Genomic DNA, 21,380 nt, shown 5'->3' on the forward strand with positions numbered 1-21,380 from the left:
ACCCAAAATGTCTCTCTCTTTCTCTATAAATTGTACTCTACGCTCCCAAAGGCCCTTGCAATACAGGATATGAGTAATAACACTATATAGAGATTCAGGAAGTAGAAAAGCAGAGGAAGCAGGAATAAAGGGAATAAAGATAAAGGGTGACAGAACAAGAATCCTTTGTCGGCCAGGGCTTGAAGCATCAGCAGACGAGGAAGTAAAAAGTAACAGCTCATCTTCACTTCCTGCTGTTTGGGCTGTGTTTCTATAGGATCAGAACAATAGAAAGGCTGCTGTAATGTGTATGGGTCCCTTGTAGACTATCCAACTGATCAGTGGGGTAGCAAACAGGGTTACCCAGGGTATGACTGTCCTTAGCCACAATCACAGTCTATGCAATCATTTTACTATTCTATATTTAAGTCTCACAATTCTGAACAGTCCTTATTACTGCAATGACTAAAACAGCATTATTTACATTTAGTAGCATGTAAAAAACCTAAAAAAAGGTGTCCATTTGGATTATCTATCATACACTGCCCTTATTTGTACAGTATATAGTCTAGTATTATCTGCCAGATCTCTTAAAGGGATGATTCACATTTTAAGTTAACTTTAAGAATATTATAGGATGCCCAATTCTAAGCAACCTGTTTCGTTGGTCTTCCTTGTTTATAGTCTTTTCATTATTTGCCTTCTTCCTCTGACTCTTTCCAGCTTTCTAATGGAGGTCAATGACCCCATCTAAAAACTAAAACTCTGTAAGGCTACACATGAATCCTTATTGCTGCTTTGTATTACTCATATTTCTATTCAGGCCTCTCCTATTCACATTCCAGTCCTTTATTCAAATCAATGCATGGTTACTAGAGTAATGTGAACCCTAGCAACCAAATTGCTGAAAGTGCAAACTGGCGAGCTGCTGAATAAAAAGCCAAACAACTCAAAAGACAAATTGCAAATTATCTCAGAATATCACTCTCTACATAATACTAAAAGTTAACTCAAAGGCGAACACCCCCTTTACGGTCCCCAACAAATCCCCAACAAACATTGAAATGAAAATTTCCAACCAACAAGTTCATACAGAATTGGTGTAATTAAAAGTACAAAATGAAACAGCAGTAGGGAGCCGTTTCAAGCTACAGAAACATGATGATGTTTGGGAATGCAAGGCCATGATATAAAAAACAATTACAACAACTCGGTTATAAGGAAATGTCAGCAAATGTAATAATGCAATACTTCTAGTTCAACTATTATAAACTTCATTTCACCCAATTGCCCAAAACGGCAAAGTGTTCATTCAATATGCATTATTTCTTTAAAACGTTATATTTTTATTTGAAAACATCTTTAGGTTTTGCAGCCAGTACTTTTGGGAAAAACTTTATGTTTATGGCACTGTGGAACCCAATAGATCAGGCAGAGTATTGTTTAGACAACACATAATGAGTGAAGTCAAGAGTGAGTTTATTGTTATTTCATCCATATACGTTTTTACAGTACACAGAGAAATAAAACAACGTTCCTCTAGGATGTGCAGTAATAGAGCCAGGATTACATCTGTCCCCAACCTTTTTTTTACCCATGAGCCACACAAATGTAAAAACTGTTGGAGAGCCACACAAGCATGTTAAAAGGGCAACCTAAAGCTTATGGTGTAATAATAACAATAACAAGACCAATAAAACAGAGAGCTACCAGAACGTACCTCTTTTCCTTTAGTGTCTCCATTTTCTATCCACTCAACTGTAATGCTTTCACTGTCTTCGTTTAAAGAAGTTACCATCGCTTGGTGAATTCGGCCTGTGACAAAAACAATCAGATGGTGAGAGGCAAGAAAACAAAAAAGCTTGAACAATTTGGATACCTTCGGAAGAAAAGCATTATAAAGATATTGATAACATAGGAGAGATATGCTACCAAGGGTGATGGCACCCTTGTTGCTCATGGTTAAATCTGCGATACAAGGAACGAAAAATCGTTCCATTGCATAGCATTAAGATCTCCGCAAGTAAAACCTATTACTTGGGGTGATCTGGCTTAATTGTGGGAAAATGCGAAGGGAGGCCATTCCTTACAAGTAAGCCAGAGCGAAGAGTTATAGGTTTTACTTGCAGAGATCTTAATATTATACTACAGAATGTCTTTTTTTGGGACATTTGTATCTCCCTTTAGCTCATATTTAATCCCATTGAGTGCAGTGGCCCATAAGATAATGCCAGAACAGGCTGTGTCTTGGTCTCCATATAAGTGCAGGCCTAGAAATGCATTTCAATGCTGAAATCTGCTCAGTGAGTCTGCATCCAGGCCAACTTAGAGGGTCCCTTTTTCAGCCTGCGCTGAAAAAATGGCTTAAAAATTGCTTTTCTGCTGCTAACCAAACATAGGCTGGTATAAACTGCCGTCAGACTAAGTCAGCAGCTTGTTGGTAAGTGTAAGGGGCTTACCCTGATAGATATCTGTCCGGTTATCGATTGCCAGGTTTAACAATCCTGTTGGATCAAGGACTGCATTGGTTCATTGATGCAGTCCTCATTCCAACAGCCTGTATTCTCTGTGTTGTGATCCAATTGTTGGGTTCTAGGGCCCATGACTGGATCAGCCCAATATTGCTCAACTCAAGGTGGGCGTATCAGGGAGAAAGCCACTCATGGCAACCTCGCCAAACATGCAGATCTCTGCATGTATGTCCTTCTTAAAGGGGAACTAAAGTCTAAAATAGAATAATTCTAGAAATTCTATATTTTGTATACTAAACAAAAACTTACTGCACCACAAGCCTAATTAAACAAATGATTAATGATTTCAAAGTTGTCCACAGGGGGTCATCATCTTGTAACTTTGTTAAACATCTCCTTCCTCGGCCCTCCCTCCTCAGCCCTCAGTACAAATGCTCTCCCTCCTCAGCCATCAGCCCTCCCTCCTCAGCCATCAGCCTGGCTTAGGAACTGAGGTCTGAGGCGGGAGGGCTGAGAGATGAGGAGGGAGGGCTGAGGATGGAGAGCATTTGTACGAAGGGCTGAGGACCGAGGAGTGAGGGCTGAGAAATGAGCCACGAGGGAGTAGATTGCAACAAGATATGTGGGCAGCACGGAGCTGTGACTGCAGCCTCTTCGGATTAGTGAGTAAAATAAGAGGCGAGTCTGCATACTTCTTCGTTAGGAGAGCACACTCAGAAGCGTCTGTTCTCCTGATGATGTCCTAAAATGCGTTCCGTATGACAAGAGTCATTGAACCCCCTCCCCCAACTTCTCCAGAGAAACTTTAAATTGCTTCATTAGTAAAATGGTCTAAAATAGAAAGCAACCATTGCAGAGTACTAGCTGAAAACAACTAAACTGAAAAAGAATGTTTGGAAGGTATTAATGGGTGGTCCACATTTAACTATGATATTTCGAATTAATTTGCAATAGTTTTTATTTGCGGCTTTTGACTTCGCTTTTTGTTAAGCAGTTCTCCAATGTTGCATTCCAGCAGCTCTCTGGTTGCTAGGATACAATTTGTCCTAGCAACCAAGCTGCGTTTTGAATGACAGAAGGAAGATGAATTGGACATGCCTGAAAAAATACAACTAATTATTAACACATATTTATGAGGCACAAGCATTATAGTGCTGTAAAATAAATTGGTTCCATTTAGAGGTGCCTTGCCAGGTCAAGAGCAGGTTGGGTGCAGGCAGCTTAGGGTCAGATGAGGGTTGCCTTTTAGTCGACCTGCTAAGACTACTACAGGGAAACATGAAATTAAATAGTTTTTAAAAATTACATTTCCAAAAAGCAAAACCATTGACACCATGAATAACCCGTAAAAGATATCCTTACAAACAGATGTTACTGATGTCACTAGTGTGACAATAATCATGGAAATTTGGGCATTTTAAGAAATAATACAGATAAAATAAGGTTAATCAGGAGTTGCATCGTCTTAAAAGTAACGCTCTTATATTTTACAATTGGGATATGCTATTCCATATATTTAGATACACATATAAATATACCTGCAAGTATATAACTATACGTGATTCATGTGTCAGTGAGGTTATGGAATGTGAACAAACAAGCAGCAGACACATATGTACACATATAAAACAATTTAGAGATTTCTAGGCTTATTATTAACTCTAATTAGCTTCTCATATTTAGTTATTGGTGACAAAAAAAAAGAAAAGGATAGCCAAGAGCAAAGCTTTATAATACGGGAGTGCAATGTAATAACAGTGCTCCAGGCTGGATGTACAGACAATGACAGGACGAGCTTGCACGTAAAATCAGATGCATCCAGTAGAGACTAAAAGTGGCAGAATATATACAGGATAACAGAAAATCCCAGAGTAGTGCATGTCACAATACCCAGCCCTGGCACGATGCTACAGCACAGACAATCATTACTTCTAGCGTTTACACACATACCATGCTGTGATATAAAGAGTCATCCCAACCCCATCTGACCATAGCAACAAATTCTGGCACTTGCATGAAAAGCAGCCAATAGGATTATATAAAATGTGTCCAACCAGAAGGCACTGCACCTTATTGCAGCGATGCCATGCTGCTGATCTCTGCCCTGCTGGGGAAGCCCTTTAAACAGACTGTACTTCCTGGTAACTTTCTCTTGCCCCTAGTAGAGGTTAAAGAGTTTGCTGAATAACGCTGAGAAGCTATGTTTGCTGAGCATTCTAGCATGAAAGGGCCCAACTCTTATCTCTTCAGCACAATGAACTCCCCGAGATAATGTCCAACTTTTCCTCTTTTGGAGGGCAAATGTACAAAATCACCATGTACTTCATTTATTAAAGGGCTTGTTCACTTCCAAACACTTTTTTTTAGTTCAATTGTTTTCAGATTGGTCACCAAAAATAAAAACTTTTCGATGAGTTTGGGGCGATTAGTTGCCCCGAAGAGGAGGAGATTTGACGCTGGGCGACTAATCTCCCCGAATCTGAGCGTGTGTCTCTGCCCTTACAATTGCTTTACATCTTTTATTTTTGACCATTTTCCAAAATCGTATCTTCCCGTCTCTGGAGTTTCTCTGGAACAACTCAAGTGCAGACTCTGTTACAACTTGCTCCAGTAGTGGATGCATTTCTCAGCAGGGTCTGTGGAAATATTAGCAACTATTGTATCAATTCTAACAGCTGCCTTTAATGAAACTCAGGGATTCTGCTCAGCAGGGACAAAGATAAGTAATGTATCAACTCATGTATCAATTTAGAACAGTTTGCAGAGTCTGTGACCTCCTCAAAGCTGCTTTAGAAAGACATAAGAAGGTGGAAAATTAAGCTTTACATTTCATTATTACAAAATTGGTCACAAATAGAAAATAGACTTTAATTTTATTTCTGATAACATAGTAAATTATGTAGAATTTTTTTTTTAACCTGCCTAACTGCTAAGGCAAAAAACACCCCATTTGAAGCCTCTCCAATTTGCCTCAGAGGGGGAAAGAAAATCCTTCCTGACTCCAAAATGGCCAGACCAATCCCTGCATCAACTTGGTGAATATACTGAAACCACCTGAACTGGAAAAAATGTGTTGGAAAGTGAACAAGCCCTAGGTAGGGTGCAAAGTGCAAGAAACACACTGCCCTGCACTTTAAAAAAAACTGCACACTGCTCCATGAGTACAGAGCTATGTCTGGCAGTGATGTGACACCCCACTCCTACCACCTAACTTGGGCACCAATGAGCTTCACTGACAAGCCACAATACAGCCCTGTTTTTATGGGTTTACACAGTACAGATATAGGGTTTGTCAGGTAACCATAAGCACTGCCCCTAACGCCCAATTCCTAATTCATCACTAGATGGGGTGCACTTGAACACAAGTGTTTTTAGAATGAGCAGTTGTGTCAGGGGTCTCTGTAAATGACCCCTCGTGGGTTTGCAAGACTGACTGTTAGGATAGTGGCGTCACAAGGAAACTTCGGAAATCTGAAGCAATTTGTATGCCACCCTGTGGGAGATTCGTATTCTTGCCTGTGCGAAGGCATTTTGGGGAGATTAGTCGCCCAAAGAAGAGAAGAATTGTCGCTGGGCGACTAATCCCCCGAATCTTAAATGTGTGCCACCACCCTTAGAAGATTAAAATGGGCCACGCCTGCCTCACAGCCATAATTATTTGTTATTTAGATAGTGCTGACTTATTTAACTTTACAGAGATTATTTATCATTTACATTAGCCCCTTCTTAAGCGGAGCTTGCAGTCTAAATTCCCAAACACCTTCACCTGGTCAACGGTTACATTAATCTGGAGACAAATAACCTGCCGGTATGTTTCTGGGTTGTGGGAAAAAACTGAATGCAGTCTCCGTATTTGCATGGGGTTCCTTAGGGTACTCCAAACACCTGGCAGATAGCTCACCGGCTGGGACTGAACCCAGGACCCAACAGCAGCTATACTAATTGCTCTGCCACTACCGCTTAATCAAAAACCAACAAAAACATAGGGTAGAGATAGGTATGGATGCCCTACCTGCGTAAATGTTAGAACTCATAGTATTTTGAGTATCATTTCAAAGTGAATGAGCTTTTCTGATTTAATGTGTTTTAGGGGGTTATTGTGAGCATTTTGCCTCTCATAAATCTATAAAACTCATGCAATCTCCCTAAGCAACTTATATTAAAGTGCCCGTATATGTGCGATATAACCTGGCACACCAGCACAATGTACCATCCTACGAGAACAAGTAGAACAATTCTTCTCCAATATGGCAGCTCCCACTCAAGCATAAATTTGTTAAAAAAAAATATCACAATACACAATAAAATACTTTATCGTTTATAATCTGTACAGTATATCTTACATCATCTGATCCTGCTTACATTCAAAACCTTGATACTCAAAAAAATGACTGCTGTACTTATAAGCTCCCTCTTCACCAAAAATGATACTAAAATAAACAGTAGTTGGGGTGCATACAGAAGCCTCCATGCTGCTGGTGGATTCTGGGGACTTGCTTTCCAACACTAGGAAGATGACAGCTTGGCATTACAGCCTTATTAGAATGTATAGGAATGGCAAATGCCAATGCAGTCAGAAAATAATTCTGCTTTTTACTTTTTTTGGGGGGGGGGGGAGGAAAGAATAAAAAAAATGCAGTTCAGTGACAGATGTTGATGTTTCTTTTGAGGAAATAGAATGCCTGCAGCTCACTCTGTGTTAGAAACCTTGGGCCACACGAGGGAAACATCCAATGACAGATGGGTCTAAATATGGCACAGAGTGTTTACATACATGCAGCCCACAATTCCCATGAGACTGTCCAGCAAACAGAGCAACCGATACTGACTTCCATCTACAGCTGGAGGGTCCCACCACTCTGGTTAAAAGTGGCGGTTCACCTTTAAGTTAACTTTTAGTATGTTATAAAATGGCCAATTCTAAGCAACTTTAATTGGCCTTCATTTTTTCTTTTTTATAGTTTTTTTTTTTTAATCATTTGCCTTCTTCATCTGACTCCTTCCAGCTTTCAAATGGGGGTCACTGACCCAATCCAAAAACAATTCATATCCCAGTCTTTTATTCAAACCAACACATGGTTGCTAGGGTAATTTGAACCCTAGCAACCAGTGTGCTGAAATTGCAAAGTGGAGAACTGCTGAATTAAAAGCTAAACAACTCAAAAACATTATATATATATATATATATATATATATATATATATATATATATATATTTTTTTTTTTTTATAAAAAAAATGAAAACAAATTGCAAATTGTCTCAGAATATCACTCTATAAATCATACTTAAAGTTAATTTAACTGCACCCCAGAATGATTGGATATATCTGACCCAGGGCAATATGCCAAACCAACTCCACGGGCAGAAGAGAAACCGCTGCCTCCAAACAGAACAGATTTGGGGTTTTAGGATCACTTTAAAGAATTGCTCCCCCTCTCTCGTCCGAACGGAAGCAGTTAATGAAGCAGAGAGGTTAAAGCTTGGCCGAACTGTTGCATTTCATTTTTCACGTGGATTTTACATTTCAGAAGTATTATTTTACATTTCAGGAATGTTACTGTGTAACAGGAGAGCCCCTGCATAACAAACTCCTCCCGGGCTGTGAGTGTGTGTGTCACAAGTGTTGCGCTTCAGCTCATGCCGTTGCTACGACAAGTGATACAAAACACACCCAGCAGCTTCCCAGCGACACCTCCATCCAACTGATCCTTCTCTCTGGGGGGAAGAGACAGTTAAAAGCCCCAGGTATAGATTTCAGAGGCCGAGCCCTGTCACAAAGCTGTGATTGTCCTGCTGCACCTGCACATCCTCTGGTGCATCATCCTCGCACCCTCTGGATCTACCCAGAATTCCCTGTGCCCATAACTAAAATTCCATCTCTCTCCATCCTCAGCCGCCCTGCACCACTGCCTCACAGCCAACTTGCTACTCTGCAGCCCTCCAGCCCACAACTTGCTACTCTGCAGCCCTCCAGCCCACAACTTGCTACTCTGCAGCCCTCCAGCCCACAACTTGCTACTCTGCAGCCCTCCAGTCCACAACAGCCAATGCTTGAGCAACATATTACTAAACATTTCATTAAACCCCATTATTGGGAGAGAGCAGGCCTGTGCGAGCGGTTACCCTCCAGCTGCCCATAGCTGCTCCTTCAGGCAACCCTCCAGCTGAACAGCCCTGGGAACTCTATAAATACATGTTCATAATAACCATGTGCCTGGGTGAGGCCACTGCTTTATTGCTTAGGACTCTAATATCTAAGTGTCAGTAGAATGTGCTGCTAACTGGCACATCCCTTCACATGCACTGCAACTCCCAGCACAACTCCCAGCACCCACCTAACCAAGTGAGCTGCAGTTAAACAAGAATAGCAAAGTCTATATCTATATATACATAAGTAATAGCACTACAGTGAATTCCCCAGCCTTTGTTGCCATAAGAGCCTAAGCTCCGCCCCTAGCCGGGTGATTGGCCCACTATACAGGGTCACATAACGTTGGGCACAGCCACAAGCCGCAGCACTACATCTCCCGGCATTCCTTGTGAGGAGCTTTTGGGAAATGGAACACAAGAGACACAATAAAAAGGCCAATAGAGGAATGAATGGAAAGGGCAGCAGTGCACTCACCATCGCTCCGCTTGATCTCCACATATACCCCTATGTGGATTTTGCCAAAGCTGCCTGCCATGCCTTCTGCTCCCCCTCCCTGTGGCTTCTCCCTGTGGCTTCTCCCCGCCGCCCGCTCTCCTATATAGCCTGTTCCGCGCTCAGCCTTTCTCTTGGCGGCGGGGGGGGACAAGCTCACAGCTAGTTATTGTTTAAATAAAATGGGGCAGCTGACGAGGCGATGCCGGGGAAACAGGAGGAGAAGGAGGCGGGGCTACAGGGGGAGAAGGAAGGGCACACTGACAGCACCACACACAGAGGGATGAGCAGAACGTCACTGAAAGGGGCGGGTCACAGGAAAGCGTGGTGCGTGACGTTGCGGGCGACTGTCTGGAACAAATGAGCATGCGCAGTTTGGTGGGCGCGTACTTCGCAGTGGTTGGGAGCGTAGTGACGTCAGATAGTTTGGCGCAGAGTATGAAGCGGTGGGGCGGGAGTGGGGCAAAAGGAAACTTTGGTAACTAACGACAATAACTCGCTGGTGTTTGATGTATCGGAAATGTAGGCGCGACCTTGAGAAATGTGCGTGATCCGAGCACCAGAGAGAAGTGCTGGCGGGACATGTGATTCCCTGCGCGACCCAAAGTGTGAAACGTTCTGCTATGGGAGGGATGAGGAGGAGAGGTGTACCTCTGACTCGCTTGTTCTTGGGAGCAGGTCTGGACTGGGAATCAAAATAGGCCCTGGCATTCCATGTACACAGAGGCCCAAGCTGCTTCCCACCAGCCCAATAAATAGTGACTGTCTATGGGAACTTACAGCAGCCCCAATGGCATTTGCCAGATCTCACAGATTGCCAGTCCGGGACTGCTTGGGAGGCTGTTAAAGGCTGAATGGGGGAGAGTTGGGGTGCGGGCAAGGCCTGTGTAGTCATTCCAGGGAGATAGAAAAGGGCTGAGGAGAAGGAAAAGCGACAGAGGAAATGGGGAGGTGAGTAGATTGGAGGAAATCAATGGCAGATAACGATAAAAGGGGAATCTAAGGTGAACTGGGAAGATAAAGGAAATCACAGGATGGAGGATAACATTTTCACTCTAAACATGTGTAACCCAGACCAGACCCTGTGGGTTAAAGGCTAGGGTTGCCAGCTTTTCTGGAAAAAAATACCGGCCTTGTTATATATTTATCTCTTTTTCCCTATTAATAACATTGGGATCAACCATAATTTTTACCTGCCAGGCCTGGGAAATACCTGCCAAGTGGCAACACTAGTTATGGCAGATGCCAGAGGTGCTGCTGTAAATCACCAAAATAGACCATCCCTGCTTATTGGGCCGCTGGGGGCTGTTTGGGCCTCTGTGTACTAGAAATTCCAGGGTCTATTTTGACTCCTATTGCAGGGTACCATCATCTTTACTTGTTAAGTAATCCATCCCTACTTGTTATTACATGCTTTTAAAAACATAAGAGTAAAGGTACAAGTGCACACACAAAAACAAACAAACGGGTTTTTACTTAGAACTTTATGCTCATAAAATGACCAAGCTACAGTATTAAAATCAGGAGTAAACCCTCTGGTCACATAGTTCCTAGCGTATCACCCTCCTATTTGGTTCCATTTCTATGGAGGAAGAGATGTGCTAGACCAGGGGTCCCCAACCGTTTTTACCCGTGAGCCACATTCAGATGTAAAAAGAGTTGGGGAGCAACACGAGCATGAAAAAAGTTCCTGGGGTGCCAAATAAGGACTGTGATTGGTTATTTGGTAGCCCCTATGTGGACTAACAACCTACAGGAGTTTCTGTTCGGCAGTACAACTGGTTTTTATGTAACCAAAACTTGCCTCCAAACTGGGAATTTAAAAATAAGCACCTACTTTGAGGCCACTGGGAGCAACATCCAAGGGGTTGGGGAGCAACATGTTGCTCATGAGCCACTAGTTGGGGATCACAGTGCCAGACTAACAGCCACTATTCAAGGCATAACATCACTGTTTGAGAGAGACGGGTGTTGGGGTGCTGCTACCACGCTGAATTTGAGAGATCTCCAAGATCAACACCCAACCACCATAGGCACCAGTGTGGATGCAGCCTGTGTGCTGTGTTAACTGATGTAAGCATTAGACATTTGACAAAAGCAAAGTATAATTTTAGTTTGCAAAATGAATTATTTTAAGAGAATTGAGAAATAAAGATGAAAAACAGACAAACCAAAATAGGAGGTTGGTCAGGGCTGGCAACAGTAAGTGAGGAAGCCAAAAGGTCATGGTAAGCAATATAAATACCATAACTAGACCAGGGGTCAGACATAAGTAGAAGCAGGAAACTAGGCCAGAGGAGAGAAGAAAAAGAAAAAAAAAGGTTTAATGATCCAGCACAAAAAGTTGGAAAAGAGACTTGAATAGCTCCATCACTGGGGAATTCTTGCATCTGCGATAAATGAAAGACAGACACAGCAGTCAACAACATTAAAGGGATTCTGTCATGGGAAAACCTGTTTTTTACAAAATGCATCAGGTAATAGCTGTCTTCCAGCTTCTGTTTTTCAAAAGAGCAAACAGATGTCTTTTTTTATATTTAATTATGAAATCTGACATGGGGCTAGACATGTTATCAGTTTCCCAGGTTCTCCTAGACATGTGACTTGTGCTCTGATAAACTTCAGTAACTTTATTGCTGCACTGCAAGTTGGAGTGATATCACCCCCATAATCAGCAGAACACTGGGAAGGTAACCATATAATAACTTCCTGACTGCTAAAAATTATCCCATGCCCCACCTAGATATGGTAGATATGGGAGCAGCACTCAATAGTAAAAATACAAGGGGAGTGTTTACTATCATTGGAGATAAATATCTCCAGAGAGCTCTGAAGATGTTGACCATAGCGACATAGGATCTTTGCTTTTGTTTTCTAACTTGTAGGTGACTGTTTAAATGTAATTGCTGATTGGTTGCCACCAAGTCCAGCAATCCAAAGTCATGACTCCTTCAGTTACATTGAGTAGGAGAAACAACAGCCTGTCTGAAAGCAGTTCCATAGTGTAGCACTTTCTGAAAGCACGTTACCAGGTAAAATGACCTAAAATGGCTTCCTACACAACTAAAAAAATACAGTTTCTGCCAACCACCACTGTAGAGACTGGTGTTTATATAACAGAAATTATAAAGTATGGTTGTCATAACCAAACAGTAATTCGATGAGGTAATGCTGTTCACATGTGAACACTAAATAATAAAAAAAAGAAAAACATTATTAGGGGGTAAACTAAAAGGCTTGGACTTTGTGACTTAACATACTGTGGATATTGCCTGTCTGTTAACAATGATTATCCTGTCCGTCCTACAACATTGTACAGGTATGGGATCTAAAAATAAGGTTTTCCTTGCCTTGTCTAATAAAAAACATTTAATTGTTAAAGAAACCCCAATAGGTATAATTTTATTTTAACAGAGAAAAAGGAATAATTTTTAAAAATTAGGGTATTTGGTTAAAATGGAGTCTATGGGGCATTCCCTAGTAATTTGTACCTACGTTACTAACTTGTCTACCTGCCATTTTCCCTAATAAAGTGGGTGTCCTGTTTTCAAGTATCTGTCTGGCCTGTATCCCACTTTTTGGTCTGTACTACAAACTTCAGGAATTGGCCCCTGGCAGTTGCCACTATTCATTATATGTTCCAGCATAACCAGTTCAATAAAAACAATCCACAGCTTGGGAGTCTAAGTGGTAAAAACTATTTCACACCTTAAGATCCAGAGTGCATTTATTGTACCTGTAACATAAGGGTTAAACCAGATGTGGAGAGTGTGAAAATGAATATATATATATATATAGATATATATATCTATATATATATAGATATATAGTAAAAAATGACCAGCAACATCGAGATATCTTGTGAAATGCTCAAAAAGGTGTATTGAAAATTACATGAAAAGGCTTTTCATGTGATTTTCAATACACCTTTTTGAGCATTTCACAAGATATCTTGGTGTTGCTGGTCATTATTATTTAATCCTTTTACCTTGCACCCGAGGCAAACTTTAAAAGCGGAGTGCTGCCCATACAAAGATATATATATATATATATATATATATATATATATATATTTTTTTTTTTTTTTTAATATAGAACACATAAACTGTTTTATGTATATTTTCTATGAGCCATTAATGCAGTCAGCTTTTGTTGGTGATATTATTTTTCTTATAAGCATGAATAGAAGATCCACCTGTCTTCACAGTTTTCAAAACAAATCTTTACCTAATTCTTCCATATCAGGCACAGGGGGGCATTGTAATGCAGTTAGCCATGGCCCACATACATGAAGCAATGCAGTCTTCGATCAGTTTCAGTATGCATTGCCAAAGATTGTTGAGATTGAAGCTTCCCTACATGTTATTTAAAAACAAGCTTCACCTATTGATTTTAATTTACAGAAGACACAAAGCTCAAAGAAACAGCAGTGTATTGAAGAACATTTTTTAGCTATATGTTTAACATGAACTATCACCTTTATTTACAAAATGAAACCCCATATGTAATAAAAGGCACAGGAGCAATAACCCATAACAACCAATAAGATGTTTGCTTTTAAACAGATGACCAATAAATTCTACCTTCTGATTGGTTGATATGGGTTACTGCCCCTGGGCAAACTTAGTGCCTTTTATAACATAAACCCATAAGTCTGTTCTAATGGGCAAGAACTGCTTTTATAGTTATCTGGGCATTCATTGCAGTGACAATTGGCCTTCCTAAAACTCAATCAAGAGTAAAAATATGTCCCAGTTCCAGTACGTTTTCTTGGACCTATTAATTCTATGAAATAGCAGCATATGCATAAAGAATAAAGACCATTTGCAAACTCAGTCTTATGCCAATGCAAGCATGATGGATTTCTAACTTCAATAAACTGGAAAAAGGGCACTCATATTAAAACTTTGACACATGACAGAAAGGTACCAGTTTCATGTACAATGAAGATATGGTGAATATTTTCCCAAACATTTTGGAGAGCCTCTGCCACCTATAGATCTTGCTTGTGGGACTATCGGACCCCTGGTCCAACCATTGGGCCACATGGGGAACTAGCAGGCCTGTTAGGTGAGGTGAAGGAGACATCCATAGCCTGATATGGTACTCACCCAGTGATCTACCCATTAATAGATCTGACTGAGATATCAGTCAGAGAGACTGTGCTTTGGGCCACATACATTGATCAATAGGCTAATGACAAGAGTGAGCCATGTATGGCTAGCTTACTGTAACTTTGCTGAAAATCCTCTGCCAAAAGGTGTAGACCATTTCCCTGCAGAGAGAGGATACATTTGATTGCTTAAATCAGTTTGATTTTGTTCTTCTGGGTTCATAGAGGTGTGCAAAAGGCAGGAGTTTTCTGCATCAACGCATTATAAATTATTTTTTTATTTGATTTATGTCATGCTGAACAGCCTTTTTGTTTTTCCACCTTCTTGACTGATGTGTGAGTTTTGCACCATAGGATGAAATTGTTTTTGCCTGCTCAGAACTGGAGAACACTTTTGGGTAAAAACCCAGCAGGGAAAGTGGATGAAATATCTTATAATCAAGATTAACATTTTCTTGATATTGGAGAAAAATCATGAAACGTTTTCATAAATTGTACAAAATAATTTGATCTGTGCATGGGTAGATCTATGGAGCATAGCTGAGGTTGAAAAAAGACAAGTTCAATCTGTTACTCAAATATTTCCTACCTAGCTGTTTAGGTGCCCCAGAAGGCAGCAACCACACCTTGCCCCTATTCATTGTATGTACTAGCACAATTCTTCAGACAGAAAACTACACAGTTCTTACAATAAAAAAAAGATGTTTCAATGTACCTCCTATACCTGTTCTTAGATGAAAAAACATCAGGCTTTTTTATAAGAATACTTGTAGCTGATATAGCAAATCTGCTTTCAGCTGCTGCTTGTTTTTTATTTTTTTAAAGAATGGACAATTCAGTCCTATAAACTAGCAATGTATTCAACTTTGTTTAGCCTTAAAAGATGTAATTTCCATACCCAGGGTGTTAAAATAGGTGTAAGGTAACTTAATAGCATCCACTACTATTCTACCAAAGATGACAGTAACAAGACACCTTTTAGGATGACAATAGCTGCAGATGGAGGAGGCAGCATGATATTGATATCTTGCCTGTGTCGTATAGTTAAAGACTAAGTTGTTTTTAGATATGAATGGCATTTCTCCCATAGCATTTATAGGCTAAAATAAATATAACACCTGCTTTTCTGGTTTGATAGGCAATGTATGATTGCCATCTCTCTTCTAATAACTGATTCAGACAATCAGTCATGTCAGTCATGTGCCACATGCATGGATCAATGTAGTCAGCGACTAATTGAGGCATGCCTTGTCAAAGAGTGAGCAACCAATTGAGAGTTCTCATTCCAAAAAATCAATCTACCGGTATATGGTCTTTAAACAATATCATTCCACTTATTTAATGTCTAACTGAATGAAGGCAAAATAATGTATACTTTAGGAGAAAGCTCAGGGCACTTGCTGTCTTTCTCATTATGTAGTACGGTAAGCTTTTAGAATAAACAAGCGATGCACTTTTGTGAAAGATATATATTTTCTATAAAGTGTTGAAGCTTGTTTTCTCCAATTACTACTGTTCACATATCTGAAGATTATGTACCGCAAATAACTCTCAAGGACATCATTTTTTATTTTATGATTATAAGGGCCCATTTATTAAACCTCACATTTTTCTGGTCAAGTTTTTAAAGGGGAAAAGTGTTTAGAGGAAAAAAACTCGGAATTTTTAGAGTTTTAGTGGGTTATTTATCAAAGGTCTAATTTTAGAGCTCTGTGAGCTTTTTTATACTTCAAATGAACTCACAACTCGAATGGTTTCTAATTTAAGAAAAAACTTGAATGTAAAAAACTTGAATCTCGAATTGATTGAGAAAAAACTAGATGAAGGCTACAATCATCTTCAAATGGTTCAAGAGACCTCTGTCATTGACTCCTACATGAGCTTGACAGGTATTTCCAGCATCGGGGTATAATAAATCTCGAAAATGTTTTTCCGCACCAACTTTTTTGAGAAGAATTATTGAATTTCTTTCAATTTGTGGATGGGAGTTTTAATAAAAAAATTAGATTAATTCAAGTTTTAGTAAATAACCTCCTTAATGTTATGTAAGTTAATCCATACCTAGAGATATTGTCGGCAGTAGGCTAAAGGATACATATACAGTATTATGCTATCCTTTTTTTTGAAGGGCACCATAACCTAAGTTTGAAAGGTAAGTACATTCCAAAGTACATATGAACTTGTTACTTTTGGTATTATAAAGCTAGTGTTCCAGCATTGCCACTCTGATGTTGGATGAAGAAAGAGTACTGCTTTAGGATCCAACTCCAAACTGAGAAGTTTGCCATTATCCCCAGAAACTCTGTAACTAGCTGATGGGATTGTGATTGGTTATTATGGTGAAATCTCTTCCATTTACAGTAAATAGGGTTGTACTTTTTTTTAGGACCCAAACCATGCCAAGACACAATACTGTAGGATGTTCTTCTGTTGTCATTAATTTGGAACAGTACAGCACTTATCCCATAAGTAGAGGTATCAGTTTGTACTATAAAGCGTTTGGTAAAATCTGGAACAGGCCAATGCCATTTGATTAAGCAGACTTCAGCCTATTCATAGGTTTGTCACACTGCATAGTTCTTTTCTTCTGGCCTGTTAAATCTGTTCAACTATTATGTACCAAAGAGGGTGATGAAAGCAGACTTGACCTGGGCTTTATGGGCCAAGAGAATCTGCTGGTAAACCTGTCTAAGGGTGGTGATGATCTATGCAAATGGGGTTTCTACACTTTCTCTGTATCAAACCCCTGTATGTTATAGAGACATAGGGGGTTCAAGAGTGGTTTGTCCACAGCGGCTTGTCTCTGTCCCTCTAGACAGGCTGATTCGCTTGTGTGTGACAAACTATGAGAACTGCCATGTGTGCATTGGTAAGTCCTTTTGTGCCGACTATAGTAAGACATAGTTCCGCTAGTTTACAGTCCATAATGTCACCACCCTGGGATAGTCTGTATCCAAAGCTTCCACCAATTTAGTGAATTGATATTCAGAGACCATATACCAATAAATTGTAGTACAAGCAAGTTAAAGTAAATATTATTATACATTATTTCTCTGTAACAAATATCCTATTTGAAATGAGAAATATTTTAATTATACTGTTTTATTTATGTCTGGGTAAGAACTAATACCATTCAAAGCTACATAGCCGAACGGTTATCTCTTTTGTAAAGCTTTGTAAACACATGCCCGACTGCCCTATTCATCTTGAATGACTGTCTCCATAGTTTCCCAGCAGATTATTTATTTTTATTATAGTAGTGCTACTAGCGAATGGCATTTTTACAAGTCCAAGGTAATAGTACATTCTAACAAATGCATTTAAAACTTTTCTTTACTGATCAATTAAGAGATAACTAATATTTAAAAGCCTTTCATTTCAGATAATGCGTTGTAGGCAATGCTAATGTTATGTCTATAAAATTTGCTAACTGTCTTCATAATTTTTTTTATCAAAATTTAAATGTAATTTGCTGTATTCATTGACAAATTATAATTCCTTTTATTAATCAATAGTTTCCAATTGATTTACAGGAAAAGAAATAAACTCTATTGAATAAAGAACGTTGGTTGCTCTTTAAAGCTATGGTTCTTGCAGTAGCACACAATAGTGTTTTCAGAATTTAAAAGAAAAGTTTTCTTAACTTTACATATTTACATATTTTAAAGTGTGATCGCAGAATTCTATACCCAAAGATATAGTGGCTGAGAGATTAATTAAAATAATATCATGAATAAAAATAACAGATCTTTGTATTCAAGTAAACATTTATTGTTGAGCAGCAGTAATAAATGCATAAATTATTTTATAATATGATTCTTATGTTCAGATCAGTGGCGTAACTAAATATTACTGGGTCCCACAGCAAATAATTTTTCCGGCCCCCAAAATGTCTAGAGATTGACCTGTTTTACCAATATTTATTGAAATTATATATGAATTAGGACATCATAGGGTCCCTATACCTCCTGGCCTCCCCTACAGCCTCTGAAATATTAGGTCATTATAGGTACAATGCAAATAAACAAGATGTAAAGTCAAGTTTTCATATGGTACTAAGAGAAATTCAATAGGAATTGCTGCAAATATGTTTTTAAAATATTTTTCAAATATTTTCAACATTCGGTAAATGGTATCAGAAATGCTACTGTCACGTATACTGCGAATAAGCAAGTATGGATTACCAGACTGGTTTTAGGATCATTTTGTTCCTGAGGCTAAAGCACACTATACATCAGTAGGAATGAGATGTGATGCTAAGATCCTCTTACTTAACTGTTCAGCACACCCAGATGCAGAACTTCTAATCAAAGGAAAAGATTTTCACTTTCTACTTGCCACCTAACTAGATTATGAATCCATCATCAATCCTTCTTCTTCAGCAAGAGATTCAGTGCTCATTCAAGTCACATTGAATATTGGAGTAAAAGAATTCTAGTTAAAGTTAGAATCAAAGATGCTGCAAGTATATGAGATGAAGTCTATAAACATTAATTCATGGATGGCATTACTTGTGGCCTGCCTCATTTTTCATTGATGATGTTTCCGAGAAAGAGTTTCTAGGTTTCTCAGATTCCAAACATAACTCCAGAGTTGATCAGCCTGTATTGATTAGAAGCCCAGTTGTTTGATGCTATGCAATAGAAGAATAATTCAGTACTGACAATGATGCTCCAGTAATTCTCCAGTTATCCGTACTTGATAAAGTTTCTATTGGATTACAAAAAAATGAAAACATGACACTTGTGCTATTAGGAATACAAAGTTAGAAGCCATATAATTAATGTATAATTATTTCTGTGGAAAAGGCTATGTATATTAATACAGGTATGGGACATGTTATCCAGAATGCTCGGGACCTGGGGTTTTCCGGACAAGGGATCTTTCCGTAATTTGGATCTTCATACCTTAAAGGAAAACTATACCCCCAAAATGAACACTTAAGCAACAGATAGTTCATATCATATTAAGTGGCATATTAAAAAATCTCACCAAACTGGAATATATATTTAAGTAAATATTGCCCTTTTACATCTCTTGCCTTGAGCCACCATTTCGTGATGGTCTCTGTGCTGCTCCAGAGATCACCTGACCAGAAATACTTCAACTCTAACTGTAACAGGAAGAAGTGTGGAAGCAAAAGACACAACTCTGTCTGTTAATTGGCTCATGTGACCTAACATGTATGGTTTGTTGGTATGTTTGTGAGTACAGTGAATCCTACGATCTCAGGGGGCGGCCCTTATTTTTTAAAATGGCAATTTTCTATTTATGATTACCCAATGGCACATACTACTAGAAAAGTATATTATTATGAAAATGGTTTATTTACATGAAGCAGGGTTTTACATATGAGCTGTTTTATGCAATATCTTATTATAGAGACCTACATTGTTTGGGGGGGTATAGTTTTCCTTTAAGTCTACTAGGAAATCATATAAACATTAAATAAACCAAATAAGGATTAGTTATATCTTAGTTGGGATCAAGTACAAGCTACTGTTTTTTCGTAATGGATCCCATACCTGTACAATTTATTATCTTATCCTATGCAGGTACCAGAGATTTCCATGCTTTAAAATTAACATGTGGCTTGTTCCTTCTAATGGTTGTAATGTGCACAACTCCTGTCCACAGAATATTAATCCTTTCTGTTTTATAAATTGAAATAGCTTAGGGTGGATAAAATGACAGAAAAGCTATATATATTTCTATTCATTTCTATTGTTTTGTATTGCACTTTTTATTTCTTAAACATTATCTTTGTCTGTCTGTTATTAACTGTCAACTTACCACTTATGGGTGTCAAGAAGACAGACATGACGCAAACACTTTAGGGGTCACTTACAAAGAGCACTAAGAGTATGCTCATTCAGGGATCACTTCTAACTGGGATCTGATCTGCAATACGTCTTAGTGAGAAAGCTTTTTAGACTTTTATCAAATTGGGAGTAATGTTTGGCTACAGCATCATCTTTGTTTTGTCTTTCAAGAGTAACAATAATGACCGGTAGTTCTGAAAGTAGCCATAATGGAAGTGTCTTTTAATACAGGTATGGGGTCTGTTATCTAGAAATGCAGAAAGCACCAAATTACGGAAAGGCTGTCTCCAATAGACTACATTTTATCCAAATAAACCAAATTTTTTAAAAATGATTTCCTTTTTCTCTGTAATAATAAGATATTGCCTTATGGGTTTATTTAATGTTAACATCATTTTCTAGTAGGCTAAAGGTATGAAGATCCAAATTACTGAAAGATCCTTTATCCTGAAAACGCCAGGTCATTCAAATACTCAATCAAATGAGCTTGTGATCTATTGACATTAAAGTCATGGTTAAGTGCAGTAAGCTGTGTCCTTGCAACCATACTTTCATAGAAAAAAAAAATTAAATTCTTCAAGTTATACTTTAAAGCAGTACTGTGGTAAATCTTGGTATGGCAAAATAAATTTTGAGACAATTCGCTTAAAGACGTTTATGACTGTGGATTATCTTGGTAATTATTTTTTAATGGGAATACCACCACAGGTGGTTACAAGTGAGAGAGATCCGTCGTATATCGGTGCCGTGTTCTTGCTGACTGCATGAAGTTTTCCTCTGAGACATTTTGGACAGGCCGCTGATGATATGTACATAAGTTGTATTATGGCAACAGCTAATTTGTGTTTGTTCTGTTCATCAAGGCTATGTCCTCCAGGCACACCTTTGACGTGCTTAACTGTGAAATTGACAATTATAGTAGTGACTTAAGAGAAGTATTTTTGAAAATCTGACAATGACCATCACCAGCTAGTGTGTGCAATTTCCTACAGAAACTGGAAGAAAGACTATGTTGTTCCTATTCCCAGTGATGCTCAGTTGCAGTAAATATGAAGTCTCTGATTCCTGTAATATGTGTTTTTTTTTAAATAGTTTTAAGTTTAAAAATGTTGTGCATTGTGTTCACTTCTGGACAACTAGAGCCACTTAGTATGAAGGCAGCAGAAATAAGCAGATGGCCAAAGTGTAACTGTCCCTTCATTGGTTGACTATTCCAGATATTAGAAATTAAGCTGGCCATAGATGTTTGGATTTTTAATCATGAGACCACGATTATCTCAAAACGATTCTACGAATTGTCCAAGGGAATTGTTCCAAGGTAGGAAAGCTTTTCGAAGGGTTAATAAAGGAT

The 21,380-nt window shown here is 38.9% G+C and overlaps 1 protein-coding gene across 8 annotated transcripts in view; it reads right to left on the minus strand.

Annotated features, from left to right (window-relative positions):
• The window catches only part of kif2a.L (kinesin heavy chain member 2A L homeolog), a 47,684-nt gene extending 38,305 nt beyond the window's left edge, over positions 1-9,379 (minus strand). For 4 of the 8 annotated variants that reach the window (XM_041591332.1, XM_041591306.1, XM_018264389.2 and 1 more), the window contains exons 1-2: positions 9,077-9,379; positions 1,700-1,794 (exon numbers count right to left, since the gene is read on the minus strand). In XM_041591332.1, the coding sequence (XP_041447266.1) occupies positions 1,700-1,794; positions 9,077-9,137 (156 nt within the window). In that variant the 5' untranslated portion in view covers positions 9,138-9,379. 8 annotated transcript variants of the gene reach the window in all.
• Positions 9,380-21,380: the final 12,001 nt, after the last annotated feature.

Source organism: Xenopus laevis, chromosome 1L (assembly GCF_017654675.1).
Source record: "Xenopus laevis strain J_2021 chromosome 1L, Xenopus_laevis_v10.1, whole genome shotgun sequence".
NCBI classification, from domain to species: Eukaryota; Metazoa; Chordata; class Amphibia; order Anura; family Pipidae; genus Xenopus; species Xenopus laevis.